We start from the raw sequence: 24,882 nt of genomic DNA on the forward strand, positions 1-24,882 counted from the left end.
CTGACCTCAAAGTGAGAGGATTTATGTGACAATCATGCTGGGTCCTAGGGCCTGCTTGAGAAAGGCTGTATGATATTATTTTTTTTTCTAGCACACAACAAAATTTAAATATGTGTAAATGAGCTGTACTGAGGGTCAAATCAATACATTGGGTGATGACATTCCCACACATCGTTTGTGCACTGTATACTTTTATCAGTAAAACTGTATGTGAGTGGAAATGTAATGGTCATTTCAATTGAAGATGTGATGTCTGTAATGGCAATACGCTACCACACCATGCATACTTCACTTTACCCCACTCCACTCTAATCTGCACCACTCCACGCTGCTGCACTCCACTCTGCACCACTCCACACTGTGTCACTGCGCTCTTATCACCACTCCACTCTACGCCCCTCTACTCTACACCACTCCACTCCGCTCTACGCCAATGTACTCTTTCTTACAATACTCTACTATGCGCCTCTGCACTCTTCACCACTACACTCCAGACCACTCCACGCCATTCCACTCTATGCCACCCTACTCTGCAACACTGCTCTCTATGCCAGTGCACTCTACTCTGTACCATTCCACATTACGCCAGTGCACTATATGCCATATTGCCTCTAAGCCACTCTAATCTACTCTGCACCACTACGCTCTACTTTGAAACAATCTACTCTACGCACTTGGACTCGATTCCACTGCACTCAGTGCAACTCCACTCTACTCTGCATTAATCTATGCCACTGCACTCTATGCCAATGCACTCTACACCACTTGACTCTAAACCAATGCATTCTACACCAATCTACTCTGCACCACTGCACTGTACGCGACAGCATTCTACTCTAATGTACTTTGTCACTGCACTCCATACCACTCTATTCTACTCTGCATCACTGCACTCCACGCCACTCTATTGTACTCTGCGTCGTTTCGCTCTATGCCACTCTGTTCTACCCTGCACTACTGTCTTCTGCACCACTCTCACTCTACGAAACTCTCTTTACCACTGCACTCTACGCCACTTCTCTATGCTCTGAAACAAACTACTGTATGCCACTGCACTCTAAGCCACTCTATTCCACTCTGCGGTACTGCACTCTATACCACTCCACACCATGCCACTGCACCTTGCACCAATGCACTCTACAATCACTTTACTCAAAACCAGTACACTCTACACCACTGCACTGTATGGTCTGCACGAATGCACTGTACACCACTATGCTCTACTCTATACACTGCACTTTACGCCACCCTACTCTGTTACTTTACTATGCACAACTGTACATCACTGCACTCTACACCAATGCACTCTACGCCACTCTACATGACTGCACTCTACGACATCCTACTCTGCATCACTGCACTATCTGCCACTGAACTCTATGCCACTCTACGCCACTCTACTCTGCGCCACTCTACTCTGTGCCACTGCACTCTACTCTACACCACTCTACTGCACTCTATAGCAATGCACTCTATGCCACTCTAATCTACTGTGCAATGCTGCGCTCTGATACTGCACTCTACTCCACTTCACTCTTCTCCTCTCTACTGTACTCTGCACCACTCTACTCTATGCCAGTAAACTCTACTATGCACCAATGCACTCTTTGCCACTGCACTCTACACCATTCCAGTCTGGGCCACTCCAGTCTGTACTACGTCACTCTGTGCCACTCCACTTTGCTACACTGCACTCTTTGGCACTACTCTAAACCACTCCACTCTATCCCTGCACCACTCCACTCCACTCCACTCTACTCTGAAACAATCTAGTCTACACCATTGCACTCTATGCCACAGCACTTTACACCACTCTACTCCACTGTGCACCACTCCACTCTATGCCACTGTAATCTACACTGTGTGCACCACTCAACTTTACGCTGCTGCGCTCTACGCCACTACTCTGTGCCACTGTACACTCTGCTCTGCACCACTATACTCTACCCTGCACCACTCCACTTCACTTCTCTGAAGCAATGTACTTTACACCACCGCACTCTGTGCCACTGCACTCTGCGCCAATTCAATCGACACCACTTTACTCAAAACCAATGCACCCTAGGTCACTGTACCTATGTCATCTACTTTACATTACTGCATTTTACACCACTATACTCTACAACATTCTACTTTATGGCCTTGCACTCAACACCATTGCACACTACGTCGTCATTGTGCTCCATGCCACTACACTCTACTCGACTCTATTCTACTCTGCACCACTGTACTCTACGTCACTGCTCTCTGCACCACTCTACTCTGCACTACTGCACTGTATACCACTGTACTCTATGCCACTGCACTCTATGTCACTCTACACCACTGCACTCTGTCATTCCACTGCTCTCTACGCCACTCTACTGCACTCTACTCCACTGCACCACTCTACTCTATCCCAATACACTCAACATCACTCTACCCTGCATCACTCCACTCTATGCCACTATACTCTACCCTGCACCACTCTACTCTAGGCCACTTTACTCTATGTCACTCTATTCTGCAACACTGCTCTCTCCACCACTGAACTCACCACCACTCTACTCTGCATTGCTCTACTCTATGCCGCTCTACTCAAAGCCAATCCACTCTAAGCCACTCTAATCTACTCTGCACTTCTGAACTCTGCGACACTACTCTATGCCACTGCACTCTGCACCACTTCACTCTTGTCTGAAGCACTCTCCTCTATGCCAGTGCAGTCTACACCACTCTGTGCCACTCCCCTCTACACCACGCAACACTGCGTCACTCTATTCTACACCGCTGTACTCTATGCCATTGCACTCAACACCACTTTGCTCAAAATCAATACACTCTACGTGACTGCAGTGTATGCCAATATACTGTGCTACACTGCACTGTACGGCACTATACTCTACTCTACACCACTGCACCCTACAACACTCTACACCATTGCCCCCTGTCCCTTTATTCTGCACCACTCTATGCCACTGCACTCTACACCACTGTACTCTATGACACTCTACTCTGCAGCACTGCATTCTCTGTCATTTATCTCTGTGCCACTCTACTCAGTGCCTCTTTACTCTATGCCACTGCACTTTAGTCTGAACCATTCTACAACACTCTACTGCACTCTCCACCAATGCACTCTATGCCACTCTAATCTACTGTGCACCACTGCACTCTATGACATTGCACTCTACGCCACTTCACTCTGTGCCTCTCTACTCTGCACCTCTCTACTCCATGCCAGTGCACTCTACCCCACTGTGCTATGCACCACTGCACTCTTCCCCACTGCCCTCTACACCACTCCAGTTTAGGCCACTCCACTCTGCACCACTCCAGTCTACGACACTCCACTCTGCAGCACTGCACTCTATGCCAATGCATTCTACGCCACTACTCTGTACCACTCCACTCAACCCTGCACCACTACACTCTACCCTGAACCACTGCACTCTTCACCACTTCACTCTACTCTGAAACAAAACAATCTACTCTACACCACTCACTCTACCCCACTCTACTCTGCGCCACTCCACTGTACACCACTGCAGTCAACGCTGTGCCACTCTGCTCTACACCACTCTGCTCTATGCCACTGTGCTCTACTATGGACCACTACCAAACCCTGCCAGTGGTGGCTGGCATGTATTGAGAGTGGTGAGTCGAGGTCACACACACAAAAAACAAATACAGTTACCTTCCTGCGTTGCGCAATGTCCTCCTCCTTAGGTCTTCTCTGAAGGCAGGCTCCAACGCCGCAGCCAGCCAACTTCCCTAACTAATCCTGGTGCTAATCTCACCAGCATGAGAGCAGCGCCAAGAATGGAGGGAGCGGCCTTGCTCAGCACTCTCAAGAGCACTGGAGGCCTGTGCTTTCTCTAACCCAGCTGTCTAAGACAGTTAGGTTAGAGAAGGTTAAAATAAGCATGTCTGGCTGGCCGTCACAAGCCAGCCGGCCATAGAGACATGCACATTTTAAAGTTCACAGCACCCTGCCGCTACTCAGGAGCCCTGGCCCTGCCCGTCCAGTCACTCAGTTCAGGACGGGTCAGTTGCTGAAAAATAAAATGCCAATAAATAAACTTTATTACCATTATATTTTTCAGCTCTAGCTTGGGGCTTTTCTTGGTGGGGCGACGCTCCTCCGCTCAAGCGGAAGAGCCGCCCCTCTACCCTGCACCACTCCACTCTACTCTGAAACAATCTACTCTATGCCACTGCACTCTATGGTACTGCATTTTTCACCACTCTACTCCACTCTATGCCACTGAACTCTATGCTGCCCCACTCTATGTCTGTACAGTCTAAGCTATGCCACTGCACGCTAAACCACTGCACACTACACCAATGCACTATACACCACTTTACACAAAACCAATGCACCCTATGCCACTGCCACTGCATCTTTGCGAACTACTTTGCACCACTGTACTTTATGCCACTATACTCTACAGCATTCTACTCTATGCTACTACACCCTATGCCACTGCATGTTGTCCCGAGCAACAGGCCGGAGCAGGTATGGAAAGCCGGCAGACGACTTTGACGAATGTGTGACAATAGGTCCTGCCCCCTCACGGGACTCATATTGCTTTGATGAAAATCTCATCGTTCTAAGCAACTTAAGGAGGACCCACCCTCCTTCACCACCGCACCTTAGCGCGTGCGGCATCACCATTGGTCACGTAAATCACATCTGACCATCACATCCACCCACTTAACCACTAACACATAGGTCCTGAAGAAAGCCAGCAAACGTCCCAGTCTGGCTGAAACATGTAGACCTGACCTTCTATTATAGGATATTAGAGACACAACTTAATCTCTACACATATCTGCCTTCTGATTTTAACACTGCCACAGGGCCCATCATTAAAATACTTACCTTTAGTCATAAGGGACCCAGTGGACAGTTTTTAAACTTCACCACCTTAACACCACTCTGCATTTACCACACAAAAAACCCAGCTCCGCTGTAAATCAGGCGTTGAAGCACACCCGAGGTGCACTCGGCACCTTGGGTGAGACCCGGTGATGAAGCATGCCACCAACTAGGTTGGTGGGTGAGGGTTTTCATATAAAACAAATGGTTTTTCCACACATGAACGTCTAGCTTCTAAAGTGTGAGTTAGTTCTTCTTGATATCCACCATACTACTCCACTATACTCTGCACCACTCCACTCTATGCTACTTCATTCTACACCACTTTACTCCACTCTGTGTCACTCCACTCCTCTCTACCCCATTGCAATCTATCCTGCACCACTCTACTTTATGCCACTGCACTCTACACCACTCTATGCCACTGCATGCCAATACACTCCACAGCACTTTACTCAAAGCCAGTGCACTCTGCGCCACTGCACTCTATGCCTATGTGCTCTGAATCACTGTACTTTACACTACTTCACTCTAGGCCACTATACTCCTCTTTGCTCCACTCCAGTCTACTCCATTCCAATCTACAACACTACACTATACTCCACAATGCTCCACCCTAGGATGCTTTATTCCATTAAACTCTGCTCCACTGACACACTTCTCCACTCTATGCCACTCCACTCTCCAGGACGTTACTATATGCTATTCCATGACACTACTCCACTCTACGATGCTCTAGGCTACTCCCTCCATGCCACTTTACTCCACTTTATTCTATGACATACTAACTACGCCACTCTACGCCCCTCTACTCTATGACAATCAATTCCGCTCTATGCCACTCTTCTCCACAACACTGCGCCACTTTACGCAACACCCTCTATGCCACTCGACTCTGCTCTACACCACTCCATGGCACTTTATACTACTCCCCTGTATGACACACTACTCAACTCTGACACTGTACTCCACTTTACGCCACTCAACTACATGCCCTTCCATTCTATGACACTCTACTCCCTCCACGACACTCCACAACACTGTAAGCTACTCCATGACACTCCACTTCACATCACTCCTTTCCATACCACTCAACTCTACTGCGTGCCACTCCATGCAGCTTTACGACACTCCACTCTATCCCACTTTACAACACTCACACCACTTCCCTTTATCCCATTTAATTTCAGCCATGCTGAACAGCAGCCACTATGGTGTACAACATTGCTAAAATATATTGGCAAAACCAATCGCTCTGGCATAGGCAAGACCTATTGGCAATAACAATGCTTGTTGTAGATTTTGTGCACAGTCCATGGAGTATTTGTGAATCTCATACAAACAGTTACTTTATGACTATCTCAGGTTTAAGACTATGACTTCTGAGGCCACTCTATTTGTGGATCAGCCCAAAAACAAATGAGATGCACAGTTGGCGATAAAATGTGGGATATTACTGTACGGATTGTAATTAATCTGGCTGTCTGCCCTAATCAATCATCGGCTTTTGTCTCTGTTAAATGTGGCTAAAGCGAGCACCTCACTCCGGGTCATTACAGACACTGTCTCCAGTCCTGAACTTATCACCTACCAATCCTTGTTTTCAGGTGTGCTATTCTAATCAGTTCAGTGGAAGAAAATCGGGACTACAACAACCAGAATGCATCAGGCGATGGCACAGAAGTTTAAAACTGGAAACATTGTCCACAATGACTTGGAAGGCCGTGGTCACCCTGGGTGTGGTTTTTCTCAATCTGAAGTCTTTTAAGCTTCTTTGCTGTTGGAATTTCCGACTTTCAGAATTTATAGAGGTGCCCCCCCCATAAGTAGTTGTGTGCTGCGTGTTATCAAGAGTGCCTGCTGTGGAAAACCGGGCAGTCGAAGCTGTTGTCAGTATAGGGCCCTGGTGTGGCTCCTGGCACCGTTGACACCCCATGGCTACATTAAGATTGCAGTGGTACATTCTGATGAAATATTTCTTCCTAACAGACACTGGAGGGGAGGAAGATACAGAAGACCAGGCAGGCACTGGGGACGAAGCAGAAACTCCACCAACCCCCCCTGGGGGAGAACAGCCCCTCCTTCCCAAAAAGCCCCCACCGAATCAAGTGTACGGCGTGAAACGGAAGCGGAGCGCGTCCAGGAAGCAGCTATCAAACAAGCCGCAGGATTTCCAAGTGAGTCGAACAAGAGTTGTGACTTTGATGCTGTGGCCTCACCTCTTCTCTTGGAATTAATTAGGCGATATTACCTGAAAGCGAGGGCATTGATGGCTTGTATCTGCATGTGGTGGGTAGGCTGCATTGAGCAGGGCGGTGCCACTGAAACTAGCGGCTGTGGACGGCAAGCAGAGTGGGTCAATAAATGGACCTTACCAGGTGCAGCCACAGCCCTCTGCAAGAAGGCAGGCGAGAGAGAATGGGCAGATCCCATGGTCAACCTAAGGAACGGCTTCTGTGCAAGCGACAATTAAACCTGGCTGAGATTTTAATTCAATTGAATAGGTAAATGGAATTTCTTCATCTTTACTTTAAGTGAAATTTGTTAACATTTCAAATTTTCAATTTGGATAAGATTTTCTAAGTCAAGGCACACCTTGTGAAAAAAGGTCTTGGGAGAAATCAGAAGACTGGTTTGCAGTTAATTGTAAAAGAATTACATGAAATTTCCGATAAAAACAGTTTTGCACGCCCTATCTACAGAGCAGGCACCGGAAGGGCTGGCGGGCCACAGCTGTTGTGATTGGCATTGATTGGAACATGTTATGTTGTGCAGGTTTGTAGAGTGCGCCATCACCCGGGGGAGTATCCAGGCACTGAGCAGGGGCGAGTCTAGCCAAGCCTAGAGCCTAGTGTGACTACTCACTACACGTGGGGACTTATTCCGAAGGGCAGCCAATCAGAACTGCGGGATAGCACGTTGCTTAGCAGTTCTAATTTGACCTCTGCTAACCAAGTGGAATTGAAACAGAGGAACATGCTGTGGACTTTAGGCAGGGCCAAATTATGCGGCAGGGTTGACTAAATTACGCGGCAAGAAAAGGAAAATTATGCGACGTAATGCAGCTCATTTTGTGATAGTACCACTTCATTATCTTCTCATGTTTACACTTGTTGACACGGTCTGGGCATACTTTGCACATCATTAGTACTGGTTTCACATTCAAATATAGTGATGAGCAAAGAAAGGTGATCAGTCAACCAGAGACATCTTAAGGATTTTGGGGGCCCTGGGCCAAACATATTTTGGGGGCCCCTGTACAGAACAGCTTTGAATTTATGATACAAATTGAGCCCCTGTTTCCCACGCAGTTTCCGCTTCCTCAGCTGCGTTAGCGATCTAGTTTGCATCATGGGCATTAGGCTATATTTTCCCCGATGTAAACAGATGCGCGCAGCTGACAGCGGTAGGATTTAGTGTTCCCTGCCCTGCTACTAGGTTTTTAATACTTTTTAACTTGTATATATGTGGCTGAATTACTCTGTGCTTTTTAACAATTTCTCCTACCTATGCGCTCTTGCACTTTACTTGATTCTGCTTGCCTACACCTCCTTAGCTGCTCCGATTCGCATCTCGCTTTTCCTCCAGTCCTTGTCCGCCGCGGCTGATACACCGATTGAGCGGAGGGCTGGGGCTACTATTGGGCCCCTCACTTCCGCCGTCACAGTTTCCGCTTCCTCAGCTGCATTAGCGATCCAGTTTGCATCATAGGCATTAGCCTAAATTTTCCCGATGCACACAGACGCCCGTCAGCATCCTGGAGGCATCCGGCGCCAGCCATGCTGCCCAGTTCCCCCCCAGTGAGTTTCTTCCACTATATTACATTAGGGAAAAACCGCTTAGCCTTAGGCGGCTACCATTATGTCAGTGTACAGCGGCTGATCCGAGCTTGGAGGTAGACTTTCAACGCAATAAGTGCAACTGGTCTCCTCCAGCCAAGGAAACGTGTACCCAAGATCCTCCCACGCAACAATAAGTGTAAAAACAATAAGAAAACAGAGGACTTAAAGGCCACACTTTTAAATTGTCGCTCCATGCAAATGCATGAACCACACATTTATGACCTACTTTTAGATGAACAGCCTTATCTCTTATTTCTCACTGAGACCTGGCTGTCTGAAGCCACCAACCCTACTATCACCTCCGCCATCCCTACGGGTTATAAAATCCTTAGGAGGGAACGACCGAGTGGGAAGGGGGGCGGTGTCCCCATAATTTACAATAAAAAACTAGACTGCTCTCCCATCCCGATGGAAAACATTGAGGGCGCAGAGTCCATAGGCTTCCGCTCAACCTTATCCCCCCATCATAGCATAGCTGGTTTTCTGATTTACAGACCTCCCAGTGCAATTGGAAATTTTATTACTACGCTTAATACATCCACCACCTCCCTGGCCTTAAAACACAACAACTGCCTTGTTGTGGGAGATCTCAATATACATATGGATAATAGAAAAGACCCTCAAACAATTTCCCTTATTGGAGACGCTGCAGGCCTGCAACATGTTTCCATGTATTTCTTCAGCCACCCATGAGAAGGTCCATACCCTCGACCAAATTTTTCACAACTTTGACAGATCAGTAAGCTTACTTCTTCTCATTACCTGGTCTGACCACCACCTATTAAAATTCATCATTCCCAACTCTGCCACTGCCCCTCGGGCTAACGCAGGGCAGAGGGTCCCTAATTACAGGACATTCCATAAAATATCCATCCCAATGTTAGCAGACGCCCTCAGTTATTCCTCACCGGAGCTGTCTGGCTGCCCCGACTCGGACGCCCTCTCAATAGATTCATGGCTCCGAACCAACATCGGTGCAACGGTATCGGTGGTTTCCCACTCCTCAAAGAGGTGGGCCCCACCAGCTCCATAGTTTTACGGTTCCCTTAGATGTAGCAAAAACAATTGTAGAAAAATGGAACGGAAATGGCGTAAATCCTATGCACCTTAGGACAGGAAGGTGTATAAAGACACCTTAAAAGCTCATTGCATTCTCGTGAAGGCAGCCAAGAAAAACTTCTTTCAAACCAAGATAGAAAATGCCCAAAATAAGAGTAAGGAAATCTTTAGCATAGTTAAATCCTTTACCGCCCCGAAAGCCGGGACAAAGGAAGGGCCATGCACAGAAGAATGGTCTAAGCAAATAGCTCAATTCTTCCACAAAAAGCTCTCTCGTGATCAAACAAGCATTCACTAACATCTCAGAGAAAGAACTGACCTTCTACCTTAGTTCTAATAACAAATTTCACCTCTTGGATCCTCCATCTTTACTAGCTTTTCCTGAGTTTCAGCTTGAAGAATCACTGACCCTTCTCCAAAGCATTAAGTCTGGCTCTCCTATCGACCCATGTCCAGCGAATATCCTGAACCTATTAGCTCCCACCATGAACCCCATGGTAAACCAGCTCTTTAATGCTTCCCTCTCCTCAGGGAACATGCTGAAATTATGGAAGAATGCTAAGATTCTTATACTGATAAAAAAGGCTAACGCCAAACTGACGGACCCTGACAACTACAGGCCAATCTCCCTTCTTCCTGCTCTCTCCAAAGTATTAGAGCAGCATGTAAACAAGGCCCTCCAAAAACACATTGAAGATGGGAAGCTCCTTCCTGAGTCCCAATCCGGTTTTAGGGCTATTTACAGTACGGAGTCCGCTTTGCTGGAAGTTACTGAATTTCTCAAGGGTAAGCTGGACCAGGGAGGCAAGGCTGTTCTGATACTGCTCGATCTGTCGGCGGCCTTCAATACAGTCCCACATGAGAGGCTCCTGGAGAGACTTGCTAGCATCGGCCTGGGGGGACCGCCTTAACATGGATGTCATCCTTCTTGGCAAATAGATCTCAGGACATCTGGCTTCCCCCTTTCTTATCCCCGGTTCCGGCCATGAATGTAGGTGTCTCTCAGGGCTCCATTCTCAGTCCTACCCTTTTTAATATATATCTATCCCCCCTTGAGTTTCTGGTAGAGGAAGAGGGCGTCAAAATAGTTTCCTGTGCTGATGACACTCAGCTGAGTTTTACATGTGAAAAAGGAACCAACTTTGACGGGCAATGATTAGGACTTTCCTCACAAAGGTTTTTAACTGGCTTAAGATCAATCAGCTGAAGTGCAATCCTGACAAAACTGAAGTTGTTTTCTTTGGTAATCCAGAAACGCTCTTGGTGACAAAAAGATCAGCCACCCCCGCCCGCAGAAAAGGAGAAAGTCAAAAACTTGCGCTTGCTTTGGCATGCTCCGGATGCCAATAAAATTCCTGCCACTGTTACCGCTTGAGAGTAGAAAGATTGTGGAGCAGGCTCTGATTACATCAAAGCTTGACTATGTCATCAGCTTGTACCTCGGTCTTCCCAAATCCATTATCCAGCGCCTACAAGTGGTACAAAATGCGGTAGCCAGAGCCATCCTGAGACCTAAACCCAGATCTAGTATGACCCCTATTCTTAAGTCTCTACACTGGCTCCGCATAAAGAACAGATCGACTTCATAGCGATGACCATCTTCTTTAAAGCTTTCCATGGCTTAAGAGCCAGCTAACTAAATAAGCGCGCTAATCGCTACACAACATCTAGACCCCTAAGATCTTCCAATGCCAACCTGGCCATCGTGCCTAAAATATGCCATGCCTGCACTGGAGGCAGATTCCTCGCCTTTCTAGGCGCAAAATTGTGGAAAAGACTCCCGGAGTTTCTGAGACTAACCACAGACCTACTCTCTTCATGAAGAACTTAAAAACTTGGCTTTTTAATACCTGATGGGTCTTTCATGAATGTTTTCCTCCTACTGTCACTTTTTGTGACGCACCGGCAGCGTAAAAAATGTGCATGTTGCACACTATTTACAAAGTAACGCATCTAGGCAGATGCGTCACTTTGTAAACCCCTGCACCGCATTATACCTGCGCCAGGTATAATGTATGCAGGGTGGGTGTTACCCCGCAAGAAGCCTTGCAGAAGTGGCGCATTGAAATCTATGAGAACTCAGTGCGCTGCTTCTTGGACCCCATTGCGTCAATATCTTACCCCTGCCTCACGGCAGGTGTAAGACTGATGCATTCTCTTTCACGTGGGGCTGTCCCATGTGAAAAGACACATCGCTGGATTTGTATCTATTTTCAAACACACCCCAGCAATGCATCACTTGCGCTTACAGATATGTCAGAAATACTGACGTATCTGTAACTCCTTGCGACATGATGCGTCATACAGTAACTATGATGCATCCATCATGTCGCAAGGAGGGCGCACTAAGAATTGACGCATCCCTGTTTTCACACAGCGATACATCACTTCTCATAAATAAGGCCCTAAATGTGTTTACAGCCAATATTCAGGGATAGTTATGTGTGTTTTAAATATTGTACCACACCAGCAGCTCACCAATATTACTGCAAATAATCCCTGTGATGCCCTCCCATTTCTTATATGTTAGGCCTTGTTTGATATAAAAGAAACTTTTTTTATGTATATTGCATGAAACATAAACACAACATTTCTCTGCAAAATGGCTGTACCAGACTCTCACACACCAGCTACATAAAAAATAAAGTAAAGGAAAACAGTATTTAAAACAATCTGTTTAAGAAATTTGCAAGGTCATGAGGGCAAAAGTCTGGAGAATGGAGATGACTGCCAGGGGGCCCCCTGAAAGGCTGGGGCCTGGGGCCAGAGCCCACTTGGCCCATGCATTAAAACGTCTCTGCAGTCAACCTTTGCAAAGAGTGTCCCACTGCTCAGCAACGTGTCACTGTGTTTTCAGTAACTATTGAGCTGTTTGAACAGAATTTTATTCTGTTGTAAATTCTGCAGATTATGCGGCACATGATGGATTATGTGGCAAATCCATAATGCGAAATACTCCACGGCCACGCAATGCATAATTTCGATGATCATGACCCTGACTGTAGGGAATCACTCTTCTATAAGACTATGTTTCAACTACCACTTCACTAAATTGTCATATGGGGCCATCTAGTGACGTTATGTGAAACTGCTTTTTCGGCTGTGTGAAAATGTTCTCTTTAATAGCTGACACGTTTTTGCTTTACTTAGGTGTGACATTTCCATATTCTCACTGTGCTTATGTGGGACATTTCACTCAGTGGCAGCTCCTCCTCTGAGGCGGAGGAGCGTTGCCCCACTGTTCATGGGGCAGTGTAAATGAAAAAATAAAATAATAATAACTTAAGTTATTATCATTTTGTTTTTCGTATCGTCAGGCTATAGCAGGCAGGGCTTGGCTCCCCTGACGTCGGTGACGAGGAGTGCCTATGCACTCTGTAAAGTGCGCATGAATGTTTGACCGGGTCGGCCAAGCAGTCATGCCCACTTCGCATGTTCTCCATGCAGGCTACATTACAGCCTGCATGGAGAACATGCCCAGCCCCCATTCCATGGCTGGGGACCGAACCATGGCACTAAGACCAATTACAACACTGCATTGCAGCATTGTGATTGACCCAGGGGAGCCTGGGTGTATACCAATCACAACGCTGCATTGCAGCATTGTGATTGGTTGTGGGGAGCCTGGGTGCTTCCTGGAAGAGAGACTCACTCGACACAGGAGAGACGGAGGAGATACGTGGCAAGATCAGGTAAGTTATTGTTTTTTTTTATTCAAGCCTCCACCACCCCCCACCCCCCATTGCCCCGTCACCCCCGTACCTTAACGTCCGCCACTGATTTCAGCACCTTATGTGTAACACTTCGAGCGACATACTAGCAGAAGTAGATAACATTGATGTGAAGCAATGCATTTCAGAAATAACCCCCCTTGTGCAATTCCATGCTCTTGCAATAGTTAAATACTACCACACAATACTAACTGCTCAATAATATGCTCACCCGACCAATCCTAATTTCTTTGAAACAGCTGAGTAATAGCGTTTCACTCACATAGCAGAACAAGGTCCACAACCCCCTACATAAGCCACTGACACTTCAAGCTGTGCACTGCAGACAAATTGCAAGTCACAAAGATAATAAAACAGTATATTGTAATCGCCACACAACTCTTGCACACTGGTGATGGTGGACAAAGTAACGTCAGCTCCACAGCTATCATCTTCCAGGGCCTTTCAAAGTGCACTCAACTCAGGTACAGAAGAAGCAAAAGGGCATGCACTAAAAGAGTAATGATATAGCGCAATAAGTGCTTAATTTGAGACAGTGGTTCTGGTGCCTGGCACAGGCACTTAATTGTCAACACTAACACTTGTGACAGTCTGTCACTAGGTGGCACTGTCTGGCTAATTCAGAGATGACCACAGAAACAGCAATTATTAATTCAATATACACTAAAAACGACTATTGCCTGCAGCCCAAGCCATTCTTATAGCTTTGAGGGCCTGGAATAGGCCGAATTGTCACACTTATAAGAGTGTGATTGTCAGTAGTTGTGTTGGTATTGTCACTGGCAGCGTGGCAGGGGTGATGTGTGGTGCACGCTGCAGTGGCCTGCAGACGAGAGCCCTGTGACTTGTTTTTTCCCAAATTAAGCACTGCATAGCGTGCCACTCCATAGATAAGTGCTACATAAAGGGGCAAAACGTACAGGACAGGGAAAGTGCTCAGAGAAAGTGCTGCCCTAAAGATCATTCTCAACACCTTAAACATTCACATCTTCAGGACTGCACAATTTAGAGATAATGCTAAGTAACACAGCACTAAGAAAAAGTAAACACACATGACTATGAATGTATTTAACATAAATCATAACAGGGTTCCCGAGGATACTATCCAGCTTATACATCTATAGATTGAAAAAGAAGAAACTACTTTAGAGCAAGATAATCCCATCTAAGCATGTCATCACAAGAAGCCCTAGGCTTGCTGTATCTATGGCAACCGCACTACTGCTAGAACCCGGGCAAAAGTAAAAATATAGAACAAAAAAAGCGATTGCCCACCATTTTTCCCCAATTGTTTTACTTTTGTTACCATCGCAGCACCCGTGCTTTAGCTTTAAACATCTTAAGCTAAAGTGCGGGTGCCGCGATTGCTTTAAAGGCAAAGAAATAGGAAAAAAATGTTTTCTTCTATATCTTTACTTTCAAACCAATCATGGCACCTGCGCTTTAGCTTACGATGTGTAAAGCTAAAGCGCGAGTACCGCGATCCATTTGCAATGCAAAAGCTCTCGCATTACTGAATACATTATTTATATGTATTTATTTATTTACCATTTCTAAAGCGCCTGGTTATGCCCAACGGTGTGTCCACGCGCTAGGATTCTAACTCCCTAAAAAGAAAGCGAGAGAAGGGGAGAAGGAGAACTATGCCTAGGCTAGGAAGAGCAGGATCACTAGAGGAAGACAGCTAGATATTTCCAATTGTAAGGGTGAAACAGCGAAGCTTTTAGTCCCTTGCGGAAGGTTAATATTAGCAACGCCAACAGCCTAAACCTTCAATAATGTGAGATCTATTGCATTGCAAATGCTTGTAATAGGTTGTCCCTGAGCTTGCACAGATGCCGAATTCCACATCTCATCTCCAGATAGGACAGTCAGTTGGAGGGAGAGTGAGGAAATGTACCAGTAAATCTGCCAAGGGATAAACTCCTATTTTAGTGTAGAGTGTATGTCCTCTGTGTAAGTCTAGTTGTGCTGTATTGGCCTTGCTAGCTACTATAGTAACCATTCTGCAGCACATAACCGTATAATTGATGCCTCGTCATGGGTCTTGCTACTATGATCTCCCAAAGAACACCTTCTAGACTCTACCTCTTCTATCCCTCCATTATCCTATTCAATCGAACTAACAGACTCCCATGTCCATCACTCAAAATAACATATATTTCCCTATACTAACCCTCCACTAATCCTTTTTTGTTTCCAGAGTAGCGTGCTACTAGCAGAAAGTACTTCAATGGCTCATCAGGGGTGTAAGCGCTATATAAATACAATTGCAAATTACAAATAGTCAAGGGTTAACTAACAATTTTAGGTTAAGTATTGTAATGTAGTGTACTTGTAGTTGTATAGCGCTGCTCACTGTGCCTTGCCTGACCCCGCCTCTTAAAGATGCATCGCTCTCTGTCGTAAGAGTATAATTAGAGACAGGCTGACCCAAAAGACAGGCGTATATAGCTTTTCATGACATCATCTTCACACAATGGTGATATTTGCACTATTATGTCACACTCAAGAAGCCTCAAACTCAAAATGATTGATTGTTTGACTTATTGGTGCGGTGGGGGGCTTCACCCTAAAAGCAGCTCTCAACTAACTAGAGTTTATTTACCTTCAAGAGGGGAACTAATTGGTAAAAAATGCTGTATTAAGAATATTTTACCCCGGGCGTCACCGCTGTATGCGTCTGAGAGGCTGGGCTCCCTGTGGACGTCGAAGGGCTTCGAGAAGTGGGACACGATCGGAATCAGCACGGTGGGAGATCTCTGGACGAGGGGGGGATTCAAAACTTTTGAGACGCTGCAGGCAGAGTTTCAGCTGCAGGGCAGTGAGTACTTTCGGTACCTGCAGGTTCGCCATGCGCTGGGCTCCGTCTTCCCGGATGTTGCATCCATTCCGGAGTCTTCCCCCCTGGAGGACAGAGTGCTAGATGGCCATGTCCCGGACAGCACGATCTCCCTCATCTACAAAAAATTGATTAACGATAGATCGTGTCTGCTGACCAGTCTCCGCGAGGCTTGGGTTGCCGACGGGCTGGAGCTGGACGACGAGGATTGGATTTCCGCGGTGGCCTCTCCGAAAGAGGTGGCCATCCCGGCTCGCCTTCGTTTCGTCCAGCTCAAGATCCTTCACCGGGTCTACGTGACGGGGCCAAGGCTTTTACGTATGGGTTTTGCCGGTGATGGAATGTGTAAGCGTGGCTGTGGTGCGTTGGCGACTTTCATGCATATACTGTGGGAGTGCCCGAAGGTGGAGCGATTCTGGCGTGGTGTGCATGAGGTTCTACGAATGGTTACGCGTGTCACGCTGCTGCCTGAAGCGAGGAGATGCTTGCTGAATGTCTGGGAACCAAATGACTACTCAGTCCCGCAGGCGCGGTGGGTGACTCTGGGATACATGATAGCCAAGCGTGATATTGCCCAATTGTGGGGATCCCAGAGGCCCCCTGCGGTGTCGGCCTGGAAAGAGCATATGGATTGGTGTATGTTTCGTGAAAAGGTGGTGTATGTGGCGAGGGGTAAGCCTGGGGCGTGGGTGAAACTCTGGGGCCCCTGGAACGCCTACCGCGGGGGTATTTGTGAGCCGCCGCTGCTACCGGCGGCCTCGCCGGCTCCGTCTCCCTAGATGGCGCCCCTCCCTTGGCCGCGGGCGCGCGGTCCCCCAGTCCCTGATCTACTCCCGTCCCCCTCTTCAGAATTTTGCTGCTGGTGTGGATCCCCCACTTATGGAGCACGTGTTGTCACTTGGATCGAGGGTTGCCTTGCGGTTGTGGTTTGTTTATGTTGTTTTGTATTAAGAAAATGGAACCGTACTGTGGGCATGGAGCTTGGAGACCTGCACCATTGATCACTCCTGTTTTCCTACTGTGCACCGCTGAGGAAAGTTTTTTGCTGTATGTATGTAATATGCTTTTGATGCTCTAGCGGCCGGCCGGGTGGTTGTAGGCCCATACCTGTAACTTCTATAAACTGCAATAAACGGTTTCAAAAAAAAAAAAAAAAAAAAAAAGAATATTTTACAAGAGTTTGATGTTTGCAGGGTTTTTCCAGTTACCAACTTATTTCATACTTTCCTTACAGAATAATATAGATTAGAATGTATAGAAAGTGCTGTTTAAACCAAGTATCTTGGTGCCCAGAAAACTCATGGAACACAATCCAGATCCTCCTCACTTAACAAAATGGATGGGTCTCTAGAAGTGGCGGTTGCCACAAATAAAGGGTGGTGGGCGGATGGAAAGAGCGCTTGGGGGTAACGCGGACGTGTTAGAAATGAAGAAATAATAGATTAAATTTTTTTTTTACCTTTAGCAGCCAGCCGCCTCCAGCATCGCATTGCACCGCCCGCCTCTTCTGTGGTCCCAGCAGCCCCTGGGACAGACTCCCATCCAATCCCCGTGCTGCAGAGCAGTGCAGGGATTGGCTTGAGCGGTCTAGAAAGACGCTCTGCTCAAGCCTGGCGTCTGTGGGCGTCTCGCCAGCCCGGCTGCTCAATGCAGCTGGGCTGGAGAAACCTAAGTGTGCATGTGTGTTTTGGTCGGCCTGAGACGACCTGCCAAACACACATGAGGACTTAAAGAGTCGAGTTCAGGTAGCACTCCTTGTCCCTCCTCTCATGCCTCGGCCCCGCCCCTCCCTACAGCGCTGGCTAAGAGCCAGCACATGCAAAGTAAACAATGCAAGAACATCGCTTTATTTTGCATTTGCTGGCTTTGAGCCAGGAAGTGGGCCGACGCTCCTCCGCCATTGTGGAGGAGCCGCCGCTGCTCTTTAGTATTTCCTGAATGAGGGCTAGCATGGGATGGATTTGATCCCGACTGGAAGATTATTCCGAACTAAAGACGGGCCAGGGAGCGGTACCTATCTTCAGTTCCTATTGTTCTTATTTGGGGTGCAGCAAAAAAGGAATGCGAACCTTAACGGAGAAACCTTGTGGTCTTATCAGGCTATAGTATAAGGTTTAAAGAGTTTGTCTTATAGTAGAGTCTATACAATTCTTTATTGGAAGATTAACAAAACAGTGTATAGGGGAAGGAGGGATGGGGAACATAAGGTACCGTATGTGAAACAGTAGTACTGTACTGGAAAACACAGTGCAAGATGAAACAAAGCACTAGGTGGTACATAGCACATGGTGTTCCCATTCGGCGGAGGCTCTTGAAGAACAAGGAAGGGCAATATTAAGGAGGTGACGAGGGTCCGCAGCTGTACACAGAATGGTCAGCGGGTTAAGGGCGGACCAGAGAAGTGTAACATGACAAAAAGAAACAAATAGAGGGAAAGCAAACAGGGAATCCATACTCACATCCACACATCCGGGGGAGGGTAGAAATGGGGTAAAGGTGAGAGAATTGGGGGAGACGGGCCTTAATCGTCCCCTGCTGAATGGGCAGCCAGTGGAAGCAGATATAGGCTGTGAAATGTGTTCATATTTCTTTAGTCCACAGATCGAGCTTACAGCAAAGTCTTGAATCCACTGAAGTTGTGCTAGAGATGATTGTACCAGACCTCAATAAGAAAGATTGCAAGGGTCGACCTTGCGCATGCAGATGCCACTTTAGGGGACTATAAAGTGAGCAGCAAAGGAAAAAGCAAGAATCTAGACATTTTGAGATTAGAAAACAGAACGGGGTAGCCACACCAATCTGTGGTTCCAAAGTGAATTTTTCCATCTTTCAGTTTTCTTACCTACCAATAACATTTCCAGTTTACTACTGTTTAATTGTAGAAAGGTAGTGTAGTGTGACGCCAAAGGAAGACTTCTTGAAGCAAAACAGCCCGTTTGTATATTATTAATTTATTCAAGAACAGCTGAAGGGAAATCACCGGACCGACAATAGGAACAGGCTACAACGCTTGCCGCAGGGGAAAAGGTGACGCCCATAACATGACGTGGAATAAATACCACCCCCACATTCCAACCTGACGCGAACATGTTTAACCAATCAGATTACAGTGACCTTCTAGTAATCTGATTGGTTGGTTTCTGGTAACAATGCGGGATACAACATCTCCCTTTCCTAAACAATTTAAATATCAAACTAGTTACGAATAATAACCTTTCTTTTACATTCTAAACACCCATGCTTCAATACACAATATAGTCTTTGTAAATACTTGGAAAGCGCGAAATTCTTCCAGATGATGTGCTAGGATACTCCTCTTGACTATTACTCGATGCTTCACAAGTTGGCATCTTGCTGGTGCTCTGATCTTTAACACTCACATCACTCATTGACTGCGTTTCACTTTGCGATGCTTCACATCTAACCACCTCAGACGCAACTTCAGATCTTGGATGCATCAAAGTACGGTTGACATCATTTTCGCTGTCTAAATCATCCTGCTCTTCCTTCCTCCATTGATTTGATCGAAACTCTTTCTCCTTTTCTCCAAAATCATACCACCCGTTACTTTGATCATTATCTGCAGACCATCTTCCTTCTTTGTTAATTAGATCTTTTTGCATGTCTTTAATTTTAATTATATCTGACTTGTGTCGCCATCCAAAATTTTGCAATAGCACTGCACTATTTGACACGTCTACAACTTCTTGTGGCTCATAAAATTTTGACTCTCCTTTATATTTCACAAATGGTTTCTTGAGCAAAACCCAGTCACCAATTACGATGTCTTTTACAATTGCTCTGTGTACTTTATCATGGTAAACCTTGGACTTAAGCTGTTGATTTACAATCTTATCCTTTACCTTAAGTTTAGAATCTTTCACCTCAATCCTCTTCAAAGCTTCATCCTTTTGCAAACCAAAGTTTGGTGAGATAGATGTAATACAATGTCTACCTCTCATAAGAAAAAATGGTGAATACCCCGTAACACTATTAGTTGTGGCATTATAAGCTTTGACTCTTTCCCTTACGAACTCCTGTACTGGGTAACCATTTGCCAATGCCATCTGTATACTTTCCTTCAAGAATCGATTCACCCTTTCAACCTGGCCATTTGATTTAGGTGAATAATTTGGTGTTTTTTCTTGCACAATCTCATTCCGTTTCAAAAACAACACCATTTTTTCTGAAACCAATTGTTTGCCATTGTCTGATACCAATATTTTTGGTAAACCTTCTATTGCAAAACAAGATTCCAAAAACTTAATCACTTCATCGGAATCAATTTTAGACACAAATTTGAAATAAATCCATTTGCTGTAATAATCACTCATAACAATTATAAATTTGCAAACATTTTCCAATACATGTAATGGTCCGCCAAAATCAATTGCCACTTTTATCCATGGTGCATTAGGTAGTTGTACTAATTGCATTTCTTGCACTCGCATCTTCCAATGTTTGTCTGATTTAAGGCAAATAGCACAATTTTCCACAAATATGTTGACATCAGCATCTAACCCCGGCCACCAATAATGCTCCTTCAATAATTTTTTTGTCATGGTAGATCCCAAATGGCATTTGTGTGCCTGTTCAATCAACTTCTTTCTTATTTTTGTTGGCGGCACTAATGCGTCACCCCTTAAAACAAAACCACTATCAATACATAGTTCACTTGCTACCTGAAAATATGTTTTGAGATCTGAAGTCAGACTCCTGATGGGTGGCCAACTGGTTACTATATAGTTCTTAACTTTTGTCAACACTGGATCGTTATCAATATATTCCAACCACTCTGCTGTGTTTCCCACTTTTAAATCCTTTTCAACATCTTTTATACAAGAAACAACCCATTCCGTGTTTTCATCCACTCTTGGTTCAGGAATATCCAATGGTAACCTCGACAAACAGTCTGCTCTCACATTATTCTTACCTGGAATATGACTTATGGTAAATGTGTATTCCTGAAGCTTAGCCAACAATCTAACCAATCTGGCAGACAAATTTCCATTACCTCTACCATACCCATCCATCAAATACGTTAATGGCTTATGATCCGTCACTAATTCAAATTGCTTTCCCCACAAATACATTTTTAACTTTTCTACAGCCCACACACATGCCAGTGCTTCCCTTTCTATAGAGCTATAATGCACTTCTGCTTCCTGTAATCGTCTTGAAATGAAAGCTATCGTGTGTGAACTACCTTTCACTTTTTGTGTGAAAACTGCACCGATTCCAACTGAACTCGCATCAACTGTAATACCACCCAAACGTGCACATGTGAAAGGCAGTCTGTTATTGTGTCCTATTTCAGCATTTTTGATTCAAATGGACCATCCACTGAACATCATCGGTGTATGACATCGCCAAACACCCAAGAGCCCTTCTCAGCCGCATCAGTGGCCTCCTAGGGATATTAAAGAGCGTGGGTGAGAGGGTAGACCCCTGAGGTACACTACATACTCCTGCTCACGCACTTGATGGAAGAGATATTGATTGAGTGCAGCCGGTCAGAAAGGAATCAGCTATCCTAGTGCATCTGTGCCGGTTTCCTTGCGTCTGTGCAGTGATACACCATGATCCGCCTTATCGAAAGATGGCGCAGATCAAGCAACAGCAAGGCCTCTGAGCCCCCCCCGGTCAACAGCTTGACATGGTTCACCCTGTAGTAGAACCAGGGCCTTCACAGCTCCCACATCCCATACATTTATACATACAAAATAAATGAGCACTTTATGCAGGTGGGATATTGCGTATGACTAAGGTGGGCATTCGAAAATTGGGTTTTTCTGGAAACTTTGGGAATAACCCTAGACTCAAGAGTTTTTGCATGTTCTGTTTCTTCTGAACCACAGGTCCCCGCATCCCCCGTGGTGCGGGGGGGCCCCCAAGCTCCAGGGGCCCCCTCCACATACCTTGCAGGGGGGCCCCCTCAAGTTTCGTTACGGTCTATGGAAATGTTCAGAGATTTGCTTATGCTATTGAACGATGACATTCATGTGTACAGGGGTAAGGAGGAACGTGTTTTTGGTGTGGAGAAAAAGATACACATTTGCAATATATTCAAAGGCCAAAGCCCGTCACCATATGTAATTGTGTAAAACGTACAAATGCGCGTGCTAAATGCCCCCACAATGGCAAACAAAGGAATTCACAGTTGTGTATAAGGCATGCACCTGACGCAGTGTTGCAGGCCACGATTCTGGAACTTTTGTGATTTGCTGAAAGTTATATATTTGAATATGAGCATTTTCCAGTATAAGTTATTGTGAAGCATCAGATAGTGCTCGTGAGCAGAAGTAACTCTGGATAGGGTTCATTTTTTAAAAATCTTTGTACTGTAATATATGTGTTAGATACAGTCTTATAAAATACTTGTAAACGAAAACCCGCATCAATGTACCCTAACATTGCACACAAAAACATGCTCCTCATCAGAAGCAAAATTAATTTAATTTTTATATTTTTGCTTTTGCTTTACAGTAAACATAATCCGCAGCTGAATTTGTTTATTGGTTAAATGATTCGAAGTAGTGTTCTGCTGGCTCTAATCTATACTTTACTGTGAAGGTGATGTAAAAATACAATAAAGTTTGATTCAACTCATAATTGGCAGCTAATTGAAGTGCAGAGAGAGCTATAACATCACCGCCAGTGGTAGGTACTTTTTAAGGAATCGTGGCTGCGCCCCTAAAACATGAGCGCTGATGTGCCCCTAAAACATGAGCGCTGATGCGCCCCACAGTAATACTGAAAAAAGCCATACAACACAATGTAAATCCTGGTTTATGGAGCCTCATTCTGTGTCCCAAGCGTATCCTTGTGCCCTCGCGTGTGTCGTTCCGCCACAAAAGTCCCTTCATGTCACTACTTCACTCAGGGGCGGAGCTTGGTCAGTGAGATTGGGGGAGGGTGAGCTTCAGATTTTCCAACAATCAGGCTGGCATATAATGTTGAAATACATTATGCAACAAGCAGGCTGCAGGAGAGGGGCCTAAGGGGCAGTGGAAATGGAGAGGATTGGTAGGAGTACAAAGGAGTACAAAAGGGACAAAACACAATATTTTGTAAAATAACCACAATTTTTGAGGACTTTCAAAACAGAGAGGGGGAGAGTGTGTGTGCGTTTTTGTCTGTGTCGATGTAAACAAACATACCTGTTTAAAGCCACAGATGCCTTAACATACCCGACTGAAAGCACCTGTACCCAACTACTGATCAGAAACTACATTTGGTAGGGGGGTGTAAGACCCCAAACAATACCCTGAAGATACGCCCCTGACTTTACTTTCTGACACGCCCCTCTCCTGCTATTATTCAGATTGAAATTTTGCTTTTTACTTCTTTTTACTGAATATCGATTACTTTCGCTCAGATCCGAATCCGAGTGATAGAAGGGAGACAAGTCCCAGGCACAAATGTGAAGCCTGTGGTGAAGGTGACCGTGGCCGGGCAAACAAAGCGAACCCGAATACGCAAAGGGAACAGCCCCTTCTTCGACGAGGTAAGATCCTGGCATAGAGTTCTTGTTTAAAGGTGTAACCTTAATGCTTTTTGTATCTTGGGTTGATTATGGATGCAGATTTACAAATAGTTTTTTTTCATTTGCAAAGCTTTTGTGTGCAACAAAGTTTTTTGCTTTGGTCTTAAATTACCTGGGGCTGCACGATTTTACCACATGAAATGTTTTGTAAGCAAACACATCCATAATTGCAGAATTAAACTCAACATAGACAATTTACTTTTCAAATTGACGAATGCTGACTTTTCCTCTATAGTGTTATCACACAATGACTAGATCTTCAAGGTAAGTATTTCATAGGGAAGAATAGATGTACTTACCTTGATGACACAGTGTTAGTCGGTATTGTGGAGTCACAAATGCTGCAGGTCAATAGTTCCACCATGATATTGTGACCCCCCCAACACCGCTTTCACTTAGGAATTTAATAGTTCTCTTGCTTAAAATCATGGAAAATGTTTATGTTTATCTGTTCTGTAGAGCGCCTCTCTCACCCCACTGGGGTTTATCATGGTGCATAAAACAGGCCATAACTCAATTTCCAGTAACTGTCGAAAAAAAACAATTTCATAATACCACATCTTTAGTTTTTTTCCGTAATTTCAGCTGGTTTAACTCTCCTTTCAGACTGTCCGGGAGCTGGTTCTATCTCTAAGTTCAATTGTTTCATTCTCATTGTAGTGACTTATACGTGGAACTGTCTTCTGAACTCCACACGAATTGAGCCCCTGAAGAAGGGTTAATAACCCGAAATGCATTGGGATTAAATATGAAATACAGATGTATTTTTACTTTCAAAAAAATTTCATTGTTTAGATCATGAAAATTTGTTTGTTAAAAATTCACAGTAACAAAGATTGTTGTATATCAATTTGATTACAGCGTATGCTCAAAAATACGTTCTTGATTTATGTTACGTGCTAGAACACTTGATAATCATGTTACCTTGATATTTGTTTTATTAAATTGTTTATTACAATTTGAAAACTCTCACGAGTTCGTTTTGCTGTGCGTCATGTAGG

The 24,882-nt window shown here is 45.3% G+C and overlaps 1 protein-coding gene across 11 annotated transcripts in view; it reads left to right on the top strand.

The window, feature by feature from the left end:
- Positions 1 to 24,882, top strand: part of DYSF (dysferlin) — a 1,012,908-nt gene that overhangs the window by 394,956 nt on the left and 593,070 nt on the right. For all 11 annotated transcript variants that reach the window (XM_085642744.1, XM_085642751.1, XM_085642747.1 and 8 more), the window contains exons 6-7: positions 6,851 to 7,038; positions 23,714 to 23,842. In XM_085642744.1, the coding sequence (XP_085498870.1) occupies positions 6,851 to 7,038; positions 23,714 to 23,842 (317 nt within the window). The remainder of the gene's footprint in view (positions 1 to 6,850; positions 7,039 to 23,713; positions 23,843 to 24,882) is intronic.

Source organism: Triturus cristatus, chromosome 2_2 (genome assembly GCF_964204655.1).
Source record: "Triturus cristatus chromosome 2_2, aTriCri1.1, whole genome shotgun sequence".
Lineage (NCBI taxonomy): Eukaryota > Metazoa > Chordata > Amphibia > Caudata > Salamandridae > Triturus > Triturus cristatus.